Raw genomic sequence first — 17,290 nt, 5'->3', positions numbered from 1 at the left:
CAGCACTGAGCCCTGCGGTACACCACTAGTCACTGCCTGCCATTCTGAAAAGGACCCGTTTATCCCGACTCTCTGCTTTCCTGTCTGCCAACCAGTTCTCTATCCCCAATACCATGTGTTTTGATTTTGCACACCAATCTCTTGTGTGGGATCTTGTCAAAAGTCTTTTGAATGTCCAAATACACCACATCCACTGGTTCTCCCTTGTCCACTCTACTAGTTACATCCTTAAAAAATTCTAGAATATTTGTCAAGCATGATAGGAGTAAATGGGTACTTTTCAGAATGGCAGGCAGTGACTAGTGGGGTACCGCAAGGTTCTGTGCTGGGGCCCCAGCTGTTTACACTGTACATTAATGATTTAGATGAGGGGATTAAATGTAGTATCTCCAAATTTGCGGATGACACTAAATTGGGTGGCAGTGTGAGCTGCGAGGAGGATGCTATGAGGCTGCAGAGTGACTTTGATAGGTTAGGTGAGTGGGCAAATGCATGGCAGATGAAGTATAATGTGGATAAATGTGAGGTTATCCACTTTGGTGGTAAAAACAGAGAGACAGACTATTATCTGAATGGTGACAGATTAGGAAAAGGGGAGGTGCAAAGAGACCTGGGTGTCATGGTACATCAGTCATTGAAGGTTGGCATGCAGGTGCAGCAGGCGGTTAAGAAAGCAAATGGCATGTTGGCCTTCATAGCGAGGGGATTTGAGTACAGGGGCAGGGAGGTGTTGCTACAGTTGTACAGGGCATTGGTGAGGCCACACCTGGAGTATTGTGTACAGTTTTGGTCTCCTAACCTGAGGAAGGACATTCTTGCTATTGAGGGAGTGCAGCGAAGGTTCACCAGACTGATTCCCGGGATGGCGGGACTGACCTATCAAGAAAGACTGGATCAACTGGGCTTGTATTCACTGGAGTTCAGAAGAATGAGAGGGGACCTCATAGAAACATTTAAAATTCTGACGGGGTTAGACAGGTTAGATGCAGGAAGAATGTTCCCAATGTTGGGGAAGTCCAGAACCAGAGGTCACAGTCTAAGGATAAGGGGTAAGCCATTTAGGACCGAGATGCGGAGGAACTTCTTCACCCAGAGAGTGGTGAACCTGTGGAATTCTCTACCACAGAAAGTTGTTGAGGCCAATTCACTAAATATATTCAAAAAGGAGTTAGATGAGGTCCTTACTACTCGGGGGATCAAGGGGTATGGCGAGAAAGCAGGAATGGGGTACTGAAGTTGAATGTTCAGCCATGAACTCATTGAATGGCGGTGCAGGCTAGAAGGGCCGAATGGCCTACTCCTGCACCTATTTTCTATGTTTCTATGTTTCTATGTTTAATAAATCCATGCTGACTTGGACTGATCCTGTCACTGCTTTCCAAATGTGCTGCTATTACATCTTTAATAATTGATTTCAACATTTTCCCCACCACCGATGTCGGGCTAACCGGTCTATAATTCCCTTTTTTCTCTCTCCCTCCTTTTTAAAAAAAAAAGTGGTGTTACATTAGCTACCCTCCAATCCATTGGAACTGATCCAGTCTATAGAATGTTGGAAAATGATCACCAATGCATCCACTATTTCTAGGGCCACTTCCTTAAGTATTCTGGGATGCAGCCTATCAGGCCCTGGGGATTTATCAGCCTTCAATCCCATCAATTTCCCTAACACAATTTCCTGACTAATAAGGATTTCCTTCAGTTCCTCCTTCTCGCTAGATCCTCTGTCCCCCAGTATTTACGGAAGATTATTTGTGTTTTCCTTCGTGAAGGCAGAACCAAAGCATTTGTTCAATTGGTCTGCATTTCTTTGTTCCACATTATAAATTCACCTGAATCTGACTGCAAGGGACCTACATTTGTCTTCACTAATCATTTTCTCTTCACATATCTATAGAAGCTTTTGCATTCAGTTTTTATGTTCCCAGCAAGCTTCCTCTCATACTCTATTTTCCCCCTCTTAATTAAACCCTTTGTCCTCCTCTGGTGAATTCTAAATTTCTCCCAGTCCTCAGGTTTGTTGCTTTTTCTGGCCAATTTATATGCCTCTTCCTTGGATTTAACACTATCCCTAATTTCCCTTGTTAGCCACAGTTGAGCCACCTTCCCCGTTTTATTTTTACGTCAGACAGGGATGTACAATTGTTGAAGTTCATCCATGTGATCTTTAAATGTCTGCCATTGCCTATCCACCGTCAACCTTTAAGTATCACTCAGTCTATCCTAGCCAATTCACGTCTCATACCATCGAAGTTACCTTTCCTTAAGTTCAGGACCCTAGTCTCTGAATTAACTGTGTCACTCTCCATCTTAATGAAGAATTCTACCATATTATGGTCACTCTTCTCCAAGTGGCCTCGCACAACAAGATTGGCAATTAATCCTCTCTCATTACACAAGACCTGCTCTGCTCTCTAGTTGGTTCCTCGACATATTGGTCTAGAAAACCATCCCTAATACACTCCAGGAAATCCTCCTCCACAGTATTGCTACCAATTTGGTTAACCCAATCTATATGTAGATTAAAGTCACCCATGATAACTGCTGTACCTTTATTGCACACGTCTCTAATTTCCTGTTTGATGCCATCCCCAACCTCTACTACTGTTTGGTGGTCTGTACACAACTCCCACTAGCGTTTTCTGCCCTTTGGTGTTCCGCAGCTCTACCCATATAGATTCCACATCATCCAAGCTAATGTCCTTCCTTACTATTGCATTAATCTCCTCTTTAACCAGCAACGCTACCCCACCTCCTTTTCCTTTCTGTCTATCCTTGCTGAATATTGAATACCCCTGGATGTTGAGTTCCCAGCCTTGGTCACCCTGGAGCCACGTCTCTGTAATCCCAATTACATCATATCTGTTAACTCTCTTTGTCCTTTTAGAATTATGATGTAATGTGGCCCTTTTTGATTTTTGCCTTTGATTTCTCTGCTCTCTGCCTTTCCTCATTTCTTTTCTACCTTTTGCTTCTGCTCCCATTTACTTCTCTCTGCCTCCCTGCATAGATTCCCATCCCCCTGCCATATTAGTTTAAACCCTCCCCAACAGCACTAGCAAACACTCCCCCTAGGACATTGGTTCCGGTCCTGCCCAGGTGCAGACCGTCCGGTTTGTACTGGTCCCACCTCCCCCAGAACCGGTTCCAATGTCCCAGGAATTTGAATCCCTCCCTCTTGCACCATCGTTTAAGATGTATTCATCTTAACTATCCTTCTATTTCTACTCTGACTAGCACGTGGCACTGGTAGCAATGCTGAGATGATACAAAAATGGGTGGGAAAGCAAATTGTGAGGAGGATACAAAAAATCTGCAAAGGGATATAGACAGACTAAGTGAGTGGGCAAATATTTGGCAGATGGAGTATAATGTGGGAAAATGTGAGGTTATCCACTTTGGCAGAAAAAATAGAAAAGCAAATTATAATTTAAATGGAAAAAAATTGCAAAGTGCTGTAGTACAGAGGGACCTGGGGGTATTTGTGCATGAAACACAAAAAGTTAGTATGCAGATACAGCAAGTGATCAGGAAGGCAAATGGAATGTTGGCCTTTATTACAAGGGGGATAGAGTATAAAAGCAGAGAAGTCCTGCTACAACTGTACAGGGTACTGGTGAGGCCTCACCTGGAGTACTGTGTACAGTTTTGGTCTCAGTATTTAAGGAAGGATATACTTGTATTGGAGGCTGTTCAGAGAAGGTTCACTAGGTTGATTCTGGAGATGAGGGGGTTGACTTATGAAGAGAAGTTGAGTAGGTTGGGTGTCTACTCATTGGAGTTCAGAAGAATGAGAGGTGATCTTATTGAAACATGTAAGTTAATGAGGGGGCTCGACAAGGTGGATGCAGAGAGGATATTTCCATTCATAGGGGAAACTAAAACTAGGGGACATAGTCTCAGAATAAGGGGCCGCCCATTTAAAACTGAGATGAGGGGGAATTTCTTCTCTCAGAGGGTTGTAAATCTGTGATATTCTCTGCCCCAGAGAGCAGTGGAGGCTGGGTCATTGAATATATTTAAAGCCACGATAGACAATTTTTGAGCGATAAGGGAGTAAAGGGTTATGGGGAGTGGGCAGGGAAGTGGAGCTGAGTCTCTGATCAGATCAGCCATGATCTTATTGAATGGCGGAGCAGGCTCGAGGGGCCAAATGCTCTACTCCTGCTCCTATTTCTTATGTTCTTATGTAAGCTTTACTCTGTATCTAACCCCCTGTACCTGCCCTGGGAGTGTTTGATGGGACAGTGTAGAGGGAGCTTTACTCTGTATCTAACCCCCTGTACCTGCCCTGGGAGTGTTTGATGGGACAGTGTAGAGGGAGCTTTACTCTGTATCTAACCCCCTGTACCTGCCCTGGGAGTGTTTGATGGGACAGTGTAGAGGGAGCTTTACTCTGTATCTAACCCCCTGTACCTGCCCTGGGAGTGTTTGATGGGACAGTGTAGAGGGAGCTTTACTCTGTATCTAACACCCTGTACCTGCCCTGGGAGTGTTTGATGGGACAGTGTAGAGGGAGCTTTACTCTGTATCTAACCCCCTGTACCTGTCCTGGGAGTGTTTGATGGGACAGTGTAGAGGGAGGTTTACTCTGTATCTAACCCCCTGTACCTGCCCCGGGAGTGTTTGATGGGACAGTGTAGAAGGAGCTTTACTCTGTATCTAACCCCCGGTACCTGCCCTGGGAGTGTTTGATGGGACAGTGTAGAGGGAGCTTTACTCTGTATCTAACCCCCTGTACCTGCCCTGGGAGTGTTTGATGGGACAGTGTAGAGGGAGCTTTACTCTGTATCTAACCCCCTGTACCTGCCCTGGGAGTGTTTGATGCTGACAGTCTCCCTGAATTGGGACTGTCCTGTTTTCCAGCACTAATGTTGATCAGCAAAACATTCACCAGAAACAAACAAACAGATACTGTGATTTGGACGTGATTGTGTGGGTACGGTACCTGCAGCCGGATTTTGGCCTGGTAGGATTGCTCGATCAACTCCTCTGTTGAGCATTTGTTTAGACGCAGCTCCTCCTTCAGAGCCTGTGGATTCAAGGTGCCGATTTACACTGACTGTCAGCTGCACAAAGTCCCAACAAAGTAGTCCGCTTAGAAAGAGGATCCATAAATCTTAAGAGATTGGACAGCAATATATACAGGGTGTTAACTCTGTACATCATGTGATTTTCACAGGGCTGTCGCAGACAGCAAGAGGGAGGGGAGGGTTAGTGAGAAACCAAAAGCTTGGCCATATAGCTTTGAAGAGACTTCTAAGGTTAGGGTGAGGGGTATGAAGCAGAGGGTTTAAGAGAGGCAGTTCGAATGGGTGAGGCCAAGAGCGTGGAAGATTCTGCTACCCATGGTGAAGGAGGGCGAGAGAGGGAGGAATGGAGAGAGGGAGGAATGGAGAGAGGGAGAGAAGGAGAGAGGGAGGAACGGAGAGGGGGAGGGACGGAGAGGGGGAGGGACGGAGAGGGGGAGGGACGGAGAGGGGGAGGGACGGAGAGGGGGAGGGACGGAGAGGGGGAGGAATGGAGAGGGGGAGGGACGGAGAGGGGGAGGGACGGAGAGGGGGAGGGACGGAGAGGGGGAGGGAGGGAGAGAGGGAGGAATGGAGAGAGGGAGGAATGGAGAGAGGGAGGAATGGAAAGAGGGAGGGACAGGAAGGGGGAGGGACAGGGAGGGGGAGAGACAGGGAGGGGGAGGGACAGAGAGGGGGAGGGACAGAGAGGGGGAGGGACAGAGAGGGGGAGGGACGGAGAGGGGAGGGACGGAGAGGGGGAGGGACGGAGAGGGGGAGGGACGGAGAGGGGGAGGAATGGAGAGAGGGAGGGAGGGAGGGAGGGAGGGAGGGAGAGAGGGAGGGAGGGAGAGAGGGAGGGAGGGAGAGAGGGAGGGAGGGAGAGAGGGAGAGAGAGAGGGAGGGAGGGAGGGAAAGAGAGAGGGATGGAGAGAGATAGGGACGGAGAGGGGGAGGGACGGAGAGGGGGAGAGACGGAGAGGGGGAGGGACGGAGAGGGGGAGGGACGGAGAGGGGGAGGGACGGAGAGGGGGAGGGACGGAGAGGGGGAGGGACGGAGAGGGGGAGGGACGGAGAGAGGGAGGAACGGAGAGAGGGAGAATTGTACAGGAGGCCAACAGGGGAAACGCACTGAGGCTCATGTTAAAAACCTTTCTTAGCCCTTGTGCAGTTCCCCCTGTTAGAATAATAGAAATCTCAGCACAGAAGAGGCCGTTCGGCCCATTGCTTGCACTGGTGCTTCCTTCACATCAGAGATCTCTGCTTTCGTCCCGTCTCCCCATCCTTTCCCCCAACCCTGCAATATTTCTGCTCTGTGACTGGCCCAGCTTCCCGCGCCCTGTGGGAATGGATCCCATATTCCAGGAACCTTTTGTGTCAAATACTTATGGATATTCTCTCTTTATGCTTCCATTATGAATCCTGAGTTTCCTCCCGTTAATGACTCACTGACCAGTCGAAAGAATATTTCACTATTCACCCTCTCAATTTTGAACACTTTATTTGATCTCCCATAATTTCCACAGTTTGGTTAAGTTCTTTCTGGGAATTCCCAGGCACTGAGTTACCGGTGAGATGCAACCAGCGCGTTTACCTTATATCTCTCGTTCTGCAAGTTGCCCAGCGGCAATCCCTGTCCCTCAGCGTGGAAAAACATCACAAGAGCCTACGGAGAGACAGAGGCAACATTCTAGAAACATGGAAGATTGGAAAACCACATTAAACCGTTCACAGAGCAGTTAGCAAGTGGTAACCGAGGATGTGGCCAAACTATCTGCAGAAACTTCATAACTTTAACTTCTTTGAGTTTTCATCAGCTCACTGAGTAAACGTGAGAAATTACAAACAGGCTTTGAGAACACTGGAGGGAATGGACTCACTGGGACTGCAATCGTTCCCTGTGCCACACTCTCTTTAGGCTCCAGCTTGGCTCAGGTGGTAGTACTCTGGGCTCACTTGAGCCTATAGTCTAGGCTGGCACTTCAGTGCAGTACTGAGGGAGTGCCGCACTGTCAGAGGTTCCCTGAATATTAAAGCTAGTTCAGGTGGGTGTTAAAGACCCCAAGGCACTATTGTAAGAAGAGCAGGAGTTCTCCCAGTGTCATGGCCAACATGCCTCCCTCTTCAAACATCACAAAAAGATTGTGGTTACTCAGCACAATTCCTACCCAACAACAGGGAAGTACTTTGAGACATCCTGGGGATGTGACAATGTAGAATGGTTATACTGGCACCAATTATAGAAAGGGAGAGTTTCACTGAGAATCAGAGGCTGCAGGGCCGTGTCAAACAGCTCTCATATTTCTCAGTTACTGCTTTACTTTCTGGGAGGTTGGGTGCAACCAGGCACAAGTTACATATAACCCAGTGAAAGCACCTGCAGGAATGGTGCTTAACTAGCTAAACAAACACTTAACCAGCACAATTGGAATCCTCTGGGCTAAAACAGTGGTGGAAGGTGGAAGCTCTGTCAAAGAGAAGCAAGATTTACAGACAAAGCACCAACATGTAAAGTCAAAATAAAGGTGGGGAGTAAATGCGGCGCGGGGAGAGACTGCGCGCGGGGAGAGACTGCGCGCGGGGAGAGACTGCGCGCGGGGAGAGACTGCGCGCGGGGAGACACTGCGCGCGGGGAGAGACTGCGTGCGGGGAGACACTGCGCGCGGGGAGAGACTGCGCGCGGGGAGAGACTGCGCGCGGGGAGAGACTGCGCGCGGGGAGAGACTGCGCGCGGGGAGACACTGCGCGCGGGGAGAGACTGCGTGCGGGGAGACACTGCGCGCGGGGAGAGACTGCGTGCGGGGACTGCCAATGATTTTGAAACTGTTGTGTCTCCATTGTTGAGCATGAAGCCTCCACTCCTGGATCAGGGAGAGGTGATGTCATGTATTCAACCAGCATTGTAACCCATGTATAAACTGACCGAAGTTGTACACCGTGAGAACACTGACCACTAGGTGGGACACACTCCTAACCTGGACCTTCAGGTATAAAAGGGGAAGCTCCACCCACCTTCATCACTTGAGTGCTAAGGAATAAAGGACAGGTCACAGACTGACCTTCTCTCAAGCATGGGCCTCGTGTACATTTATACTGTATAGTAAGGATGTATCAATGGCGACAAGAAACTGGGATTTAAACCACGCGAGCATGGCCACTAGCAGAACAGACGAGAGGTACTGTGTTAAGGAATGGTTGGGACAGAGATTCAACATTGTTAAAGCAGCACACAGTTCTCCATGCAGACAAGGGCAGTCAGGCATGCCCCAACATGTAGTCGAACCCAGAGGGGGAGTTCGACAGAGACAATGGCAAGCTGAACAGCGATTCACGCCATTGCAAGGGACAATGCAGCCAGTAATGGGGCCATCAACACCTGTTAATGGTGCACTCAAGGACAATAACAGGGGCAGTCAGGGACGATCGACTGGCAAGGGACCTTTTGTTTCCAACAACAGCTCATGCTGGAAGCGTGGAGGCACACACTCAGCCGGAGTTTGCAGAGATGAGCAAAATACCTGCAGAAATTGCAGAAATGGACAATGGGAGAAATCGCTGGAAGCTGAAGTTCAGCGAGTTCATGTGGAGCACGTATACAGTTCATACACCAGGACGCCACCGATAATGATGAAAGTGCTCCTCAATGGTATCCCAGTATCAATGGAGCTAGACCCGGGTGCCAGCCAGTCCCTGATGGGTATCAAACAGTTCGAAAAGTTGTGGGCATCCAAGGCCAGGAGGCCAAAATTATCACCGATTGACGCACAGCTACGGACTTACACAAAGCAGATCATTCCGGTGCTAGGCAGCGCCACAGTAGTCGTGACCCACAAAGATTAGGAGAACAGGTTGCCACTCTGGATTGTCCCAGGGGACGGTCCTGCACTACTGGGGAGGAGTTGGCTTGCTGTCATGAACTGGAAATGGGGCGATGTCAATGCAATTTCCTCTGTGGAGTGAGTATCATGCTCACAGGTCCTGGACAAATTTGACTCATTATTTCAACCCGGCATTGGCACTTTCATGGGGGCCAAAGTAGTGATTCACATAAACCCGGACGCCAGACCAGTACACCACAAGGCCAGAGCGGTGCCGTACGTGATGCGGGAAAAGATAGAAGGCGAATTGGACCGCCTGTTGAGGGAAGGCATCATCTCGCCAGTCGAATTCAGTGACTGGGCGAGCCCGATTGTGCCGGTGTTCAAGGCGGATGGGTCGGTCAGGATATGTGGTGATTACAAGGCCACCATCAATCGGGTGTCACTCCAAGACCAGTACCCGCTACCGAGAGCGGAGGACCTCTTTGCGACGCTATCCGGTGGCAAACTGTTTTCAAAATTGGACCTGACCTCAGCTTACATGACCCAGGAGCTGGCGAGTGAATCGAAGAAGCTGACCACCATCACGACACACAAGGGGTTGTTTGAGTACAACAGATGTCCGTTCGGGATTCGCTCGGCCGCCGTGATCTTCCAACAAAATATGGAAAACCTCCTCAAGTCGATTCCAGGGACGGTGGTTTTTCAGGACGACATCCTCATCACGGGTTACGATACTGAAGAACACCTCCACAACCTGGAGGAGGTGCTACGCAGACTGGACCGGGTAGGTCTGCGACTGAAAAAGGCGAAGTGCGTCTTCCTAGCTCCAGAGGTAGAATTCCTGGGGATGAGGGTAGCAGCAGACGGGATCAGCCCTACTGCGTCCAAGACGGAAGTGATCCAGAGAGCACCCAGACCCCGTAACACGACGGAGCTGCGTTTGTTCCTGGGGCTCCTGAACTATTTTGGTAACTTTCTTCCCAAATTAAGCACGCTGCTAGAGCCGCTACACGTGCTCCTACGCAAAGGTCGCGAATGGGTCTGGGGGGACAGCCAGGAAAGGGCTTTTAATAGAGCACGCAATTTGTTATGTTCCAACAATTTGTTAACGCTATACGACCCATGTAAGAAACTTGTGTTAACGTGCGATGCGTCGTCCTATGGTGTCGGGTGTGTGTTGCAACATGTCAATGTCAAGGGTCAGTTACAGCCGGTAGCTTATGCCTCCAGGAGTCTGTCCCAGGCAGAAAGGGGCTACAGGATGGTTGAAAAGGAGGTGCTCGCATGAGTATATGCGGTAAAGAAAATGCGCCAGTACCTGTTTGGCAGGAAATTTGAGCTGGAGACAGATCACAAACCCCTAGCGTCCCTTTTGGCCGACAACAAGGCCAGAAATGCAAACGCATCGGCCCGCATACAGAGGTGGGCACTCACGTTAGCCGCCGATGACTACACAATTCGGCACAGACCGGGCACCGAAAACTGCGCCGATGCACTCAGCAGGCTTCCACTAGCCACCACTGAGGGGGCTACCGAGCATGGTGCTGAGATGGTCATGGCTGTTGAAGCTTTCGGAAGCGAAGGCTCACCCGTGACAGCCCGTCAGATTAAAGTCTGGACAAATAGAGACCCGCTATTGTCTCTAGTCAAGAAATGTGTCCTGAATGGGGACTGGGCAGCCACGTACAGAAATTTAAACCATTTCACAGGCGCAAGGATGAACTCTCGATTCAGGCCGATTGCCTACTGTGGGGAAACCGCGTAGTCATGCCCCAGATGGGCAGAGAGGTGTTGATCAGAGAACTCCACAATGAGCAGCCAGGCATTGTCACGATGAAGGCAATTGCCAGGTCACACGTTTGGTGGCCAGGGATAGACGCAGATCTGGAATTTTGTGTTCACAGGTGCAACACGTGTGCCCAGCTGGGCCATGCACCCAGGGAAGCCCCCCATAGCCCCTGACCATGGCCTGCCAAGCCTTGGTCACGCATCCATGTGGACTACGCAGGTCCTTTCATGGGAAAAATTTTTTTGGTTGTAGTAGACGCCTACTCCAAATGGATCGAGTGAGTCATTTTAAATTCAAGCACATCCTCTACCACGGTAGAAAGTCTACGGGCAATGTTCGCCGCCCATGGTCTACCGGACATCTTGGTCAGCAACAATGGCCCGTGCTTCACAAGCACTGAATTCCAGGACTTCATGGCAGGCAATGGAATTAACCATGTCAGAACGGCACCGTTCAAGCCGGCCTCAAACGGCCAGGCAGAACGAGCAGTGCAGATAATCAAACAGGGGATGCTCAGATTCCAAGGGGGTTCCCTACAAAGCCGCTTATCACGCCTCCTGTTGGCCTGTAGATCCCGACCACACTCGCTCACAGGGGTTCCACCCGCAGAGCTACTAATGAAAAGGACGCTCAAAACCAGTTTATCCCTTATACACCCCACCATGAAAGAAATTGTTGAGAGCAGGCGCCAGTCACAATATGACTACCATGACAGGAATGTGAGGGCGCGATGTATTGATGTAAATGATCCTGTTTTTGTCCTCAACTACGCTGCAGGGCCCAAATGGCTCGCAGGCACTGTGGTTGCCAAAGAGGGAAATAGGATTCTGGTAGTTAAACTTACCAATGGACAAATCTGCCGCAAACATGTGGATCAAACAAAAAGGAGGTTCAGCAACCCCATAGAAGAAGCAGAGGAAGAACACGATACAGAGTTCACTCCACCACAGGTGACCGAACACCGGAACCAAAGGGAGGAGAGCCCAGTCACTGTGGGCAGTCCGGACAGGCCTGAGGCACCGCAAACAGCAGACACTCAGGCCAGCGCCCAACAACCGGAGCCCCAACTCAGGCGCTCTACAAGGGAACGTAAACCACCAGAGAGACTCATCCTGGATCCCAATAAGACTTTGGGGGGGGAGGTGATGTCATGTATTCAACCAGCATTGTAACCCATGTATAAACTGACCTAAGTTGTACACCGTGAGAACACTGACCACTAGGTGGGAGACACTCCTAACCTGGACCTTCAGGTATAAAAGGGGAAGTTCTACCCACCTTCATCACTTGAGTGCTATGGAATAAAGGACAGGTCACAGACTGACCTTCTCTCAAGCATGGGCCTGGTGTGTGTTTATACTGTGTAGTAAGGACCTATCAGATGTGACGGGATAAAATCAGGTGACGTGTGGGAATTGTGGGCCAGTGTCGAGTGGGACGGCTGCTGCTTGGTGACTGGGCCTGTGCCCCTTTGCTCTAACCTCCAGACTGAAGTGAAATCGCTGGTAGAATTCATCCGACACCCCAATGTTTGTAGCCAACGCCTCAACAAACAAATCCAACAGCAGTTTCCACAGAGCACTCAATATCCTGGGGAAAGACAGAAAAATCATCGGTAGAGAAGCCAGGAGAGATTGGGACACATGACAGAACTTTAACTCTTACTTCAGCAGTTCTCTTCCTTTCAAGAAACTCACTTTCTGTAACTGTCAGTAACCAGCTACACCACCGGTTAGATACAAATTCCCTCTACACTGTCCCATCAAACACTCCCAGGGCAGGTACAGGGGGTTAGATACAGAGTAAAGCTCCCTCTACACTGTCCCATCAAACACTCCCAGGGCAGGTACAGGGGGTTAGATACAGAGTAAAGCTCCCTCTACACTGTCCCATCAAACACTCCCAGGGCAGGTACAGGGGGTTAGATACAGAGTAAAGCTCCCTCTACTCTGTCCCATCAAACACTCCCAGGGCAGGTACAGCACAGGGTTAGATACAGAGTAAAGCTCCCTCTATACTGTCCCATCAAACACTCCCAGGGCAGGTACAGCATGGGGTTAGATACAGAGTAAAGCTCCCTTTACACTGTCCCATCAAACACTCCCAGGGCAGGTACAGGTGGTTAGATACAGAGTAAAGCTCCATCTACACTGTCCCATCAAACACTCCCAGGGCAGGTACAGTACGGGTTAGATACAGAGTAAAGCTCCCTCTACACTGTCCCATCAAACACTCCCAGGGCAGGTACAGGGGGTGAGATACAGAGTAAAGCTCCCTCTACACTGTCCCATCAAACACTCCCGGGGCAGGTACAGGGGGTTAGATACAGAGTAAAGCTCCCTCTACACTGTCCCATCAAACACTCCCAGGGCAGGTACAGGGGGTTAGATACAGAGTAAAGCTCCCTCAGAGGTAATACAGAGAGGAGACTTTCAGCCCATCACACCAGGTTGGATTTGAGCTCAGGGCTCAGGAGAGACACAGTGTGATGTTGATCTCTTTCAGTTGCTACACTGCAACTCCCTGTAGATCAGGCCGACTTCAGGCCTGTCCGTAACCTTGTGTACCTGAGGCCACTGTCCTCAACTGCACTTGACCCAGCTTTCTTTTACCAAGTTGGATTTCGGTGAACTTTGACTTGTCCCTACTTACCTATTGAGATTCTCCCTGACCAGCCATTCGCTCAGGATCATTAGATTGTCATCCAGGAACTTCATGAGAGGAGCCACAGCCTGGAAACAACATCAAAACAGTTGTGAACTGAACAGACAGGATTCATAGAAACAGAGAAATAAGGTGCAGGAGTAGGCCATTCGGCCCTTCGAGCCTGCACCACCATTCAATAAGATCATGGCTGATCATTCACCTCAGTACCCCTTTCCTGCTTTCTCTCCATACCCCTTGATCCCTTTAGCCGTAAGGGCCATATCTAACTCCCTCTTGAATATATCCACTGAACTGGCCTCAACAACTCTCTGCAGCAGGGAATTCCACAGGTTAACAACTCTCTGAGTGAAGAAGTTTCTCCTCATCTCAGTCCTAAATGGCCTACCCCTTATCCGAAGACTATGTCCCCTGGTTCTGGACTTCCCCAACATTGGGAACATTCTACCCGCATCTAACCTGTCCAGTCCCATCAGAATTTTATATGTTTCTATGAGATCCCCTCTCATCCTTCTAAACTCCAATATATAAAGGTCCAGTTGATCCAGCCTCTCCTCATATGTCAGTCCAGCCATCCCGGGAATCAGTCTGGTGAACCTTCGCTGCACTCCTTCAATAGCAAGAACGTCCTTCCTCAGATTAGGAGACCAAAACTGAAAATAATATTCCATGTGAGGCCTCACCAAGGCCCTGTACAACAGCAGTAAGACCTCCCTGCTCCTATACTCAAATCCCCTAGCTATGAAGGCCAACATACCATTTGCCTTCTTCACCGCCTGCTGTACCTGCATGCCCACTTTCAATGACTGATGTACCATGACACCCAGGTCTCGTTGCACCTCCCCTTTTCCTAATCTGCCGCCATTCAGATAATATTCTGTCTTCGTGTTTTTGCCCCCAAAGTGGATAACCTCACATTTATCCACATTATACTGCATCTGCCATGCATTTGCCCACTCACCTAACCTGTCCAAGTCACCCTGCAGCCTCTTAGCGTCCTCCTCACAGCTCACACCGCCACCCAGCTTAGTGTCATCTGCAAACTTGGAGATATTACACTCAATTCCTTCATCTAAATCATTAATGTATATTGTAAATAGCTGGGGTCCCAGCACTGAGCCCTGCGGCACTCCACTGGTCACTGCCTGCCATTCTGAAAAGGACCCGTTTATCCCGACTCTGCTTCCTGTCTGCCAACCAATTCTCTATCCACGTCAGTATATTACCCCCAATCCCATGTGCTTTGATTTTGCACACCAATCTCTTGTGTGGGACCTTGTCAAAAGCCTTTTGAAAGTCCAAATACACCACATCTACTGGTTCTCCCTTGTCTACTCTATTAGTTACATCCTCAAAAAATTCCAGAAGATTTGTCAAGCATGATTTCCCTTTCATAAATCCATGCTGACTTGGACCGATCCTGTCACTGCTTTCCAAATGGGCTGCTATTTCATCCTTAATAATTGATTCCAACATTTTCCCCACTACTGATGTCAGACTAACTGGTCTATAATGACCTGCTTTTTCTCTCCCTCCCTTTTTAAAAAGTGGTGTTACATTAGCTACCCTCCAGTCCATAGGAACTGATCCAGAGTCGATAGATCCTTAAGTACTCTGGGATGCAGACTATCAGGCCCCAGGGATTTATCGGCCTTCAATCCCATCAATTTCCCTAACACAATTTCTCAACTAATAAGGATATCCTTCAGTTCCTCCTTCTCACTAGACCCTTGGTCCCCTAGTACTTCCGGAAGGTTATTTGTGTCTTCCTTCACATATCTATAGAAGCTTTTGCAGTCAGTTTTTATGTTCCCGGCAAGCTTCTTCTCGAACTCTATTTTCCCCCTCCTAATTAAACCCTTTGTTCTCCTCTGCTGAATTCTAAATTTCTCCCAGTCCCCAGGTTTGTTCCTTTTTCTGACCAATTTATATGCCTCTTCCTTGGATTTAACACTATCCTTAATTTCCCTTGTTAGCCACAGTTGAGCCACCTTCCCCATTTTATTTTCACTCCAGACAGGGATGTACAATTGTTGAAGTTCATCCATGTGATCTTTAAATGTTTGCCATTGCCTATCCACCGTCAACCCTTTAAGTATCATTTGCCAGTCTATTCTATTCGATTCACGCCTCCAACCATTGAAGTTACCTTTCCTTAAGTTCAGGATCCTAGTTTCTGAATTAACTGATTAGCAATCTTAATAAAGAATTCTACCATATTACGGTCACTCTTCTCCAAGGGGCCTCGCACAACAGGATTGCTAATTAGTCCTCTCCCATTACACATCACCCAGTCTAGGATGACCAGTTCCCTAGTTGGTTGCTCAACATATTGGTCTAGAAAACCATCCCTAATACACTCCAGGAAATCCTCCTCCACATTATTGCCAGCAGTTTGGTTAGCCCAATCAATATGTAGATTAAAGTCGCCCATGATAACTGCTGTACCTTTATTGCACACATCCCTAATTTCTTGTTTGATACTGTCCCTAACCTCACTACTACTGTTTGGTGGTCTGTACACAACTGCCATTTGGTATTCGTATTCCGATTCACACAGACAAGAAATATATCTTAGGAAGTTAAACTGCGTGTCAGTCTCCCATGGAATGCGGGCTGATTCTAGAACAGGGTGCGATGGCACCAAATGGCATCACACGTCTAGATCAAGTGGCCATTCTTCATGTGTGATCCTAACTGTGTGTAACACCGAGCTATTCGAGAGTGAGGGCATCACAAACAAGCCCAATGGACCAGGTTCCTTGTATCTCCAGCAGATACGAGGAACCTGGTCCAGTCTGCACTCCAGACCCAGAGAAATTGAGAGCCCTTCCCCCTCTAGCTCACTCCGCACAGGCCAGTGATCAAACCCAGACCTTCCTGATTAGCCAGACTCAGCGCACACTGGGTAAATTCTTTGAGGTCTTGATGCCGAGTTATCCACCTCAGCACCATTGGTTACTGTGTAAAGGGTAGCACTGCAGTGAGTGGTTGTGTGAGCAGGGAGCTATAGGAGGGCCACAGCACTGGACCCCCTCCCAGGTGTTCCTTTATGTAAATGTCTCCAACAGACGTACATCATCGGGCTGGATGGAGTCTGGTGACAGGCTGATGTGCTGAATGTACTTTCGCAAGTCAGTGACCATCTGTAACAAAACAAACAGAAAATGCTTTAGTATTGGACAGTGGAGGGATGCGGGATAGTTACATTTCCCACCCTGTCCCCTGAAGGTGCTGACCGATCAGTGCCGGACCAAACCGATCCCCGCCGGACCAAACCGATCCCCGCCGGACCAAACCGATCAGTGCCGGACCAACCACCAAACCGATCAGTGCCGGACCAAACCCATCCCCGCCGGACCAAACCCATCCCCGCCGGACCAAACCGATCCCCGCCGGACCAAACCGATCAGTGCCGGACCAACCACCAAACCGATCAGTGCCGGACCAAACCCATCCCCGCCGGACCAAACCCATCCCCGCCGGACCAAACCGATCAGTGCCGGACCAAACCCATCAGTGCCGGACCAAACCGATCAGTGCCGGACCAAACCCATCCCCGCCGGACCAAACCCATCCCCGCCGGACCAAACCGATCAGTGCCGGACCAAACCCATCCCCGCCGGACCAAACCCATCCCCGCCGGACCAAACCGATCAGTGCCGGACCAAACCCATCAGTGCCGGACCAAACCGATCAGTGCCGGACCAAACCCATCCCCGCCGGACCAAACCGATCCCCGCCAGACCAAACCCATCCCCGCCGGACCAAACCGATCCCCGCCGGACCAAACCGATCCCCGCCAGACCAAACCCATCCCCGCCGGACCCATCCCCGCCGGACCAAACCGATCAGTGCCGGCGATCAGTGCCGGACCAAACCCATCCCCGCCAGACCAAACCCATCCCCGCCGGACCAAACCCATCCCCGCCGGACCAAACCCATCCCCGCCGGCCATCCCCGCCGGACCAAACCCATCCCCGCCGGACCAAACCCACTTCAGCACG

General features: G+C 49.6%; 1 protein-coding gene across 8 annotated transcripts in view; it reads right to left on the bottom strand.

Annotated features, from left to right (window-relative positions):
* baiap3 (BAI1 associated protein 3) overlaps positions 1-17,290 on the bottom strand; it is a 412,688-nt gene that overhangs the window by 9,258 nt on the left and 386,140 nt on the right. For all 8 annotated transcript variants that reach the window (XM_070901469.1, XM_070901471.1, XM_070901475.1 and 5 more), the window contains 5 exons: positions 16,361-16,429; positions 13,272-13,351; positions 12,101-12,209; positions 6,604-6,675; positions 4,949-5,032 (listed from right to left, as the gene is read on the bottom strand). In XM_070901469.1, coding sequence (XP_070757570.1) covers positions 4,949-5,032; positions 6,604-6,675; positions 12,101-12,209; positions 13,272-13,351; positions 16,361-16,429 — 414 coding nt within the window. The remainder of the gene's footprint in view (positions 1-4,948; positions 5,033-6,603; positions 6,676-12,100; positions 12,210-13,271; positions 13,352-16,360; positions 16,430-17,290) is intronic.

The sequence above is a fragment of the Pristiophorus japonicus genome, chromosome 15, assembly GCF_044704955.1.
Source record: "Pristiophorus japonicus isolate sPriJap1 chromosome 15, sPriJap1.hap1, whole genome shotgun sequence".
In the NCBI taxonomy this organism is placed as follows: domain Eukaryota; kingdom Metazoa; phylum Chordata; class Chondrichthyes; family Pristiophoridae; genus Pristiophorus; species Pristiophorus japonicus.
The sequence above is the reverse complement of the archived record's forward strand: the minus strand, read 5'-3'. Positions and strand labels throughout refer to the sequence as shown.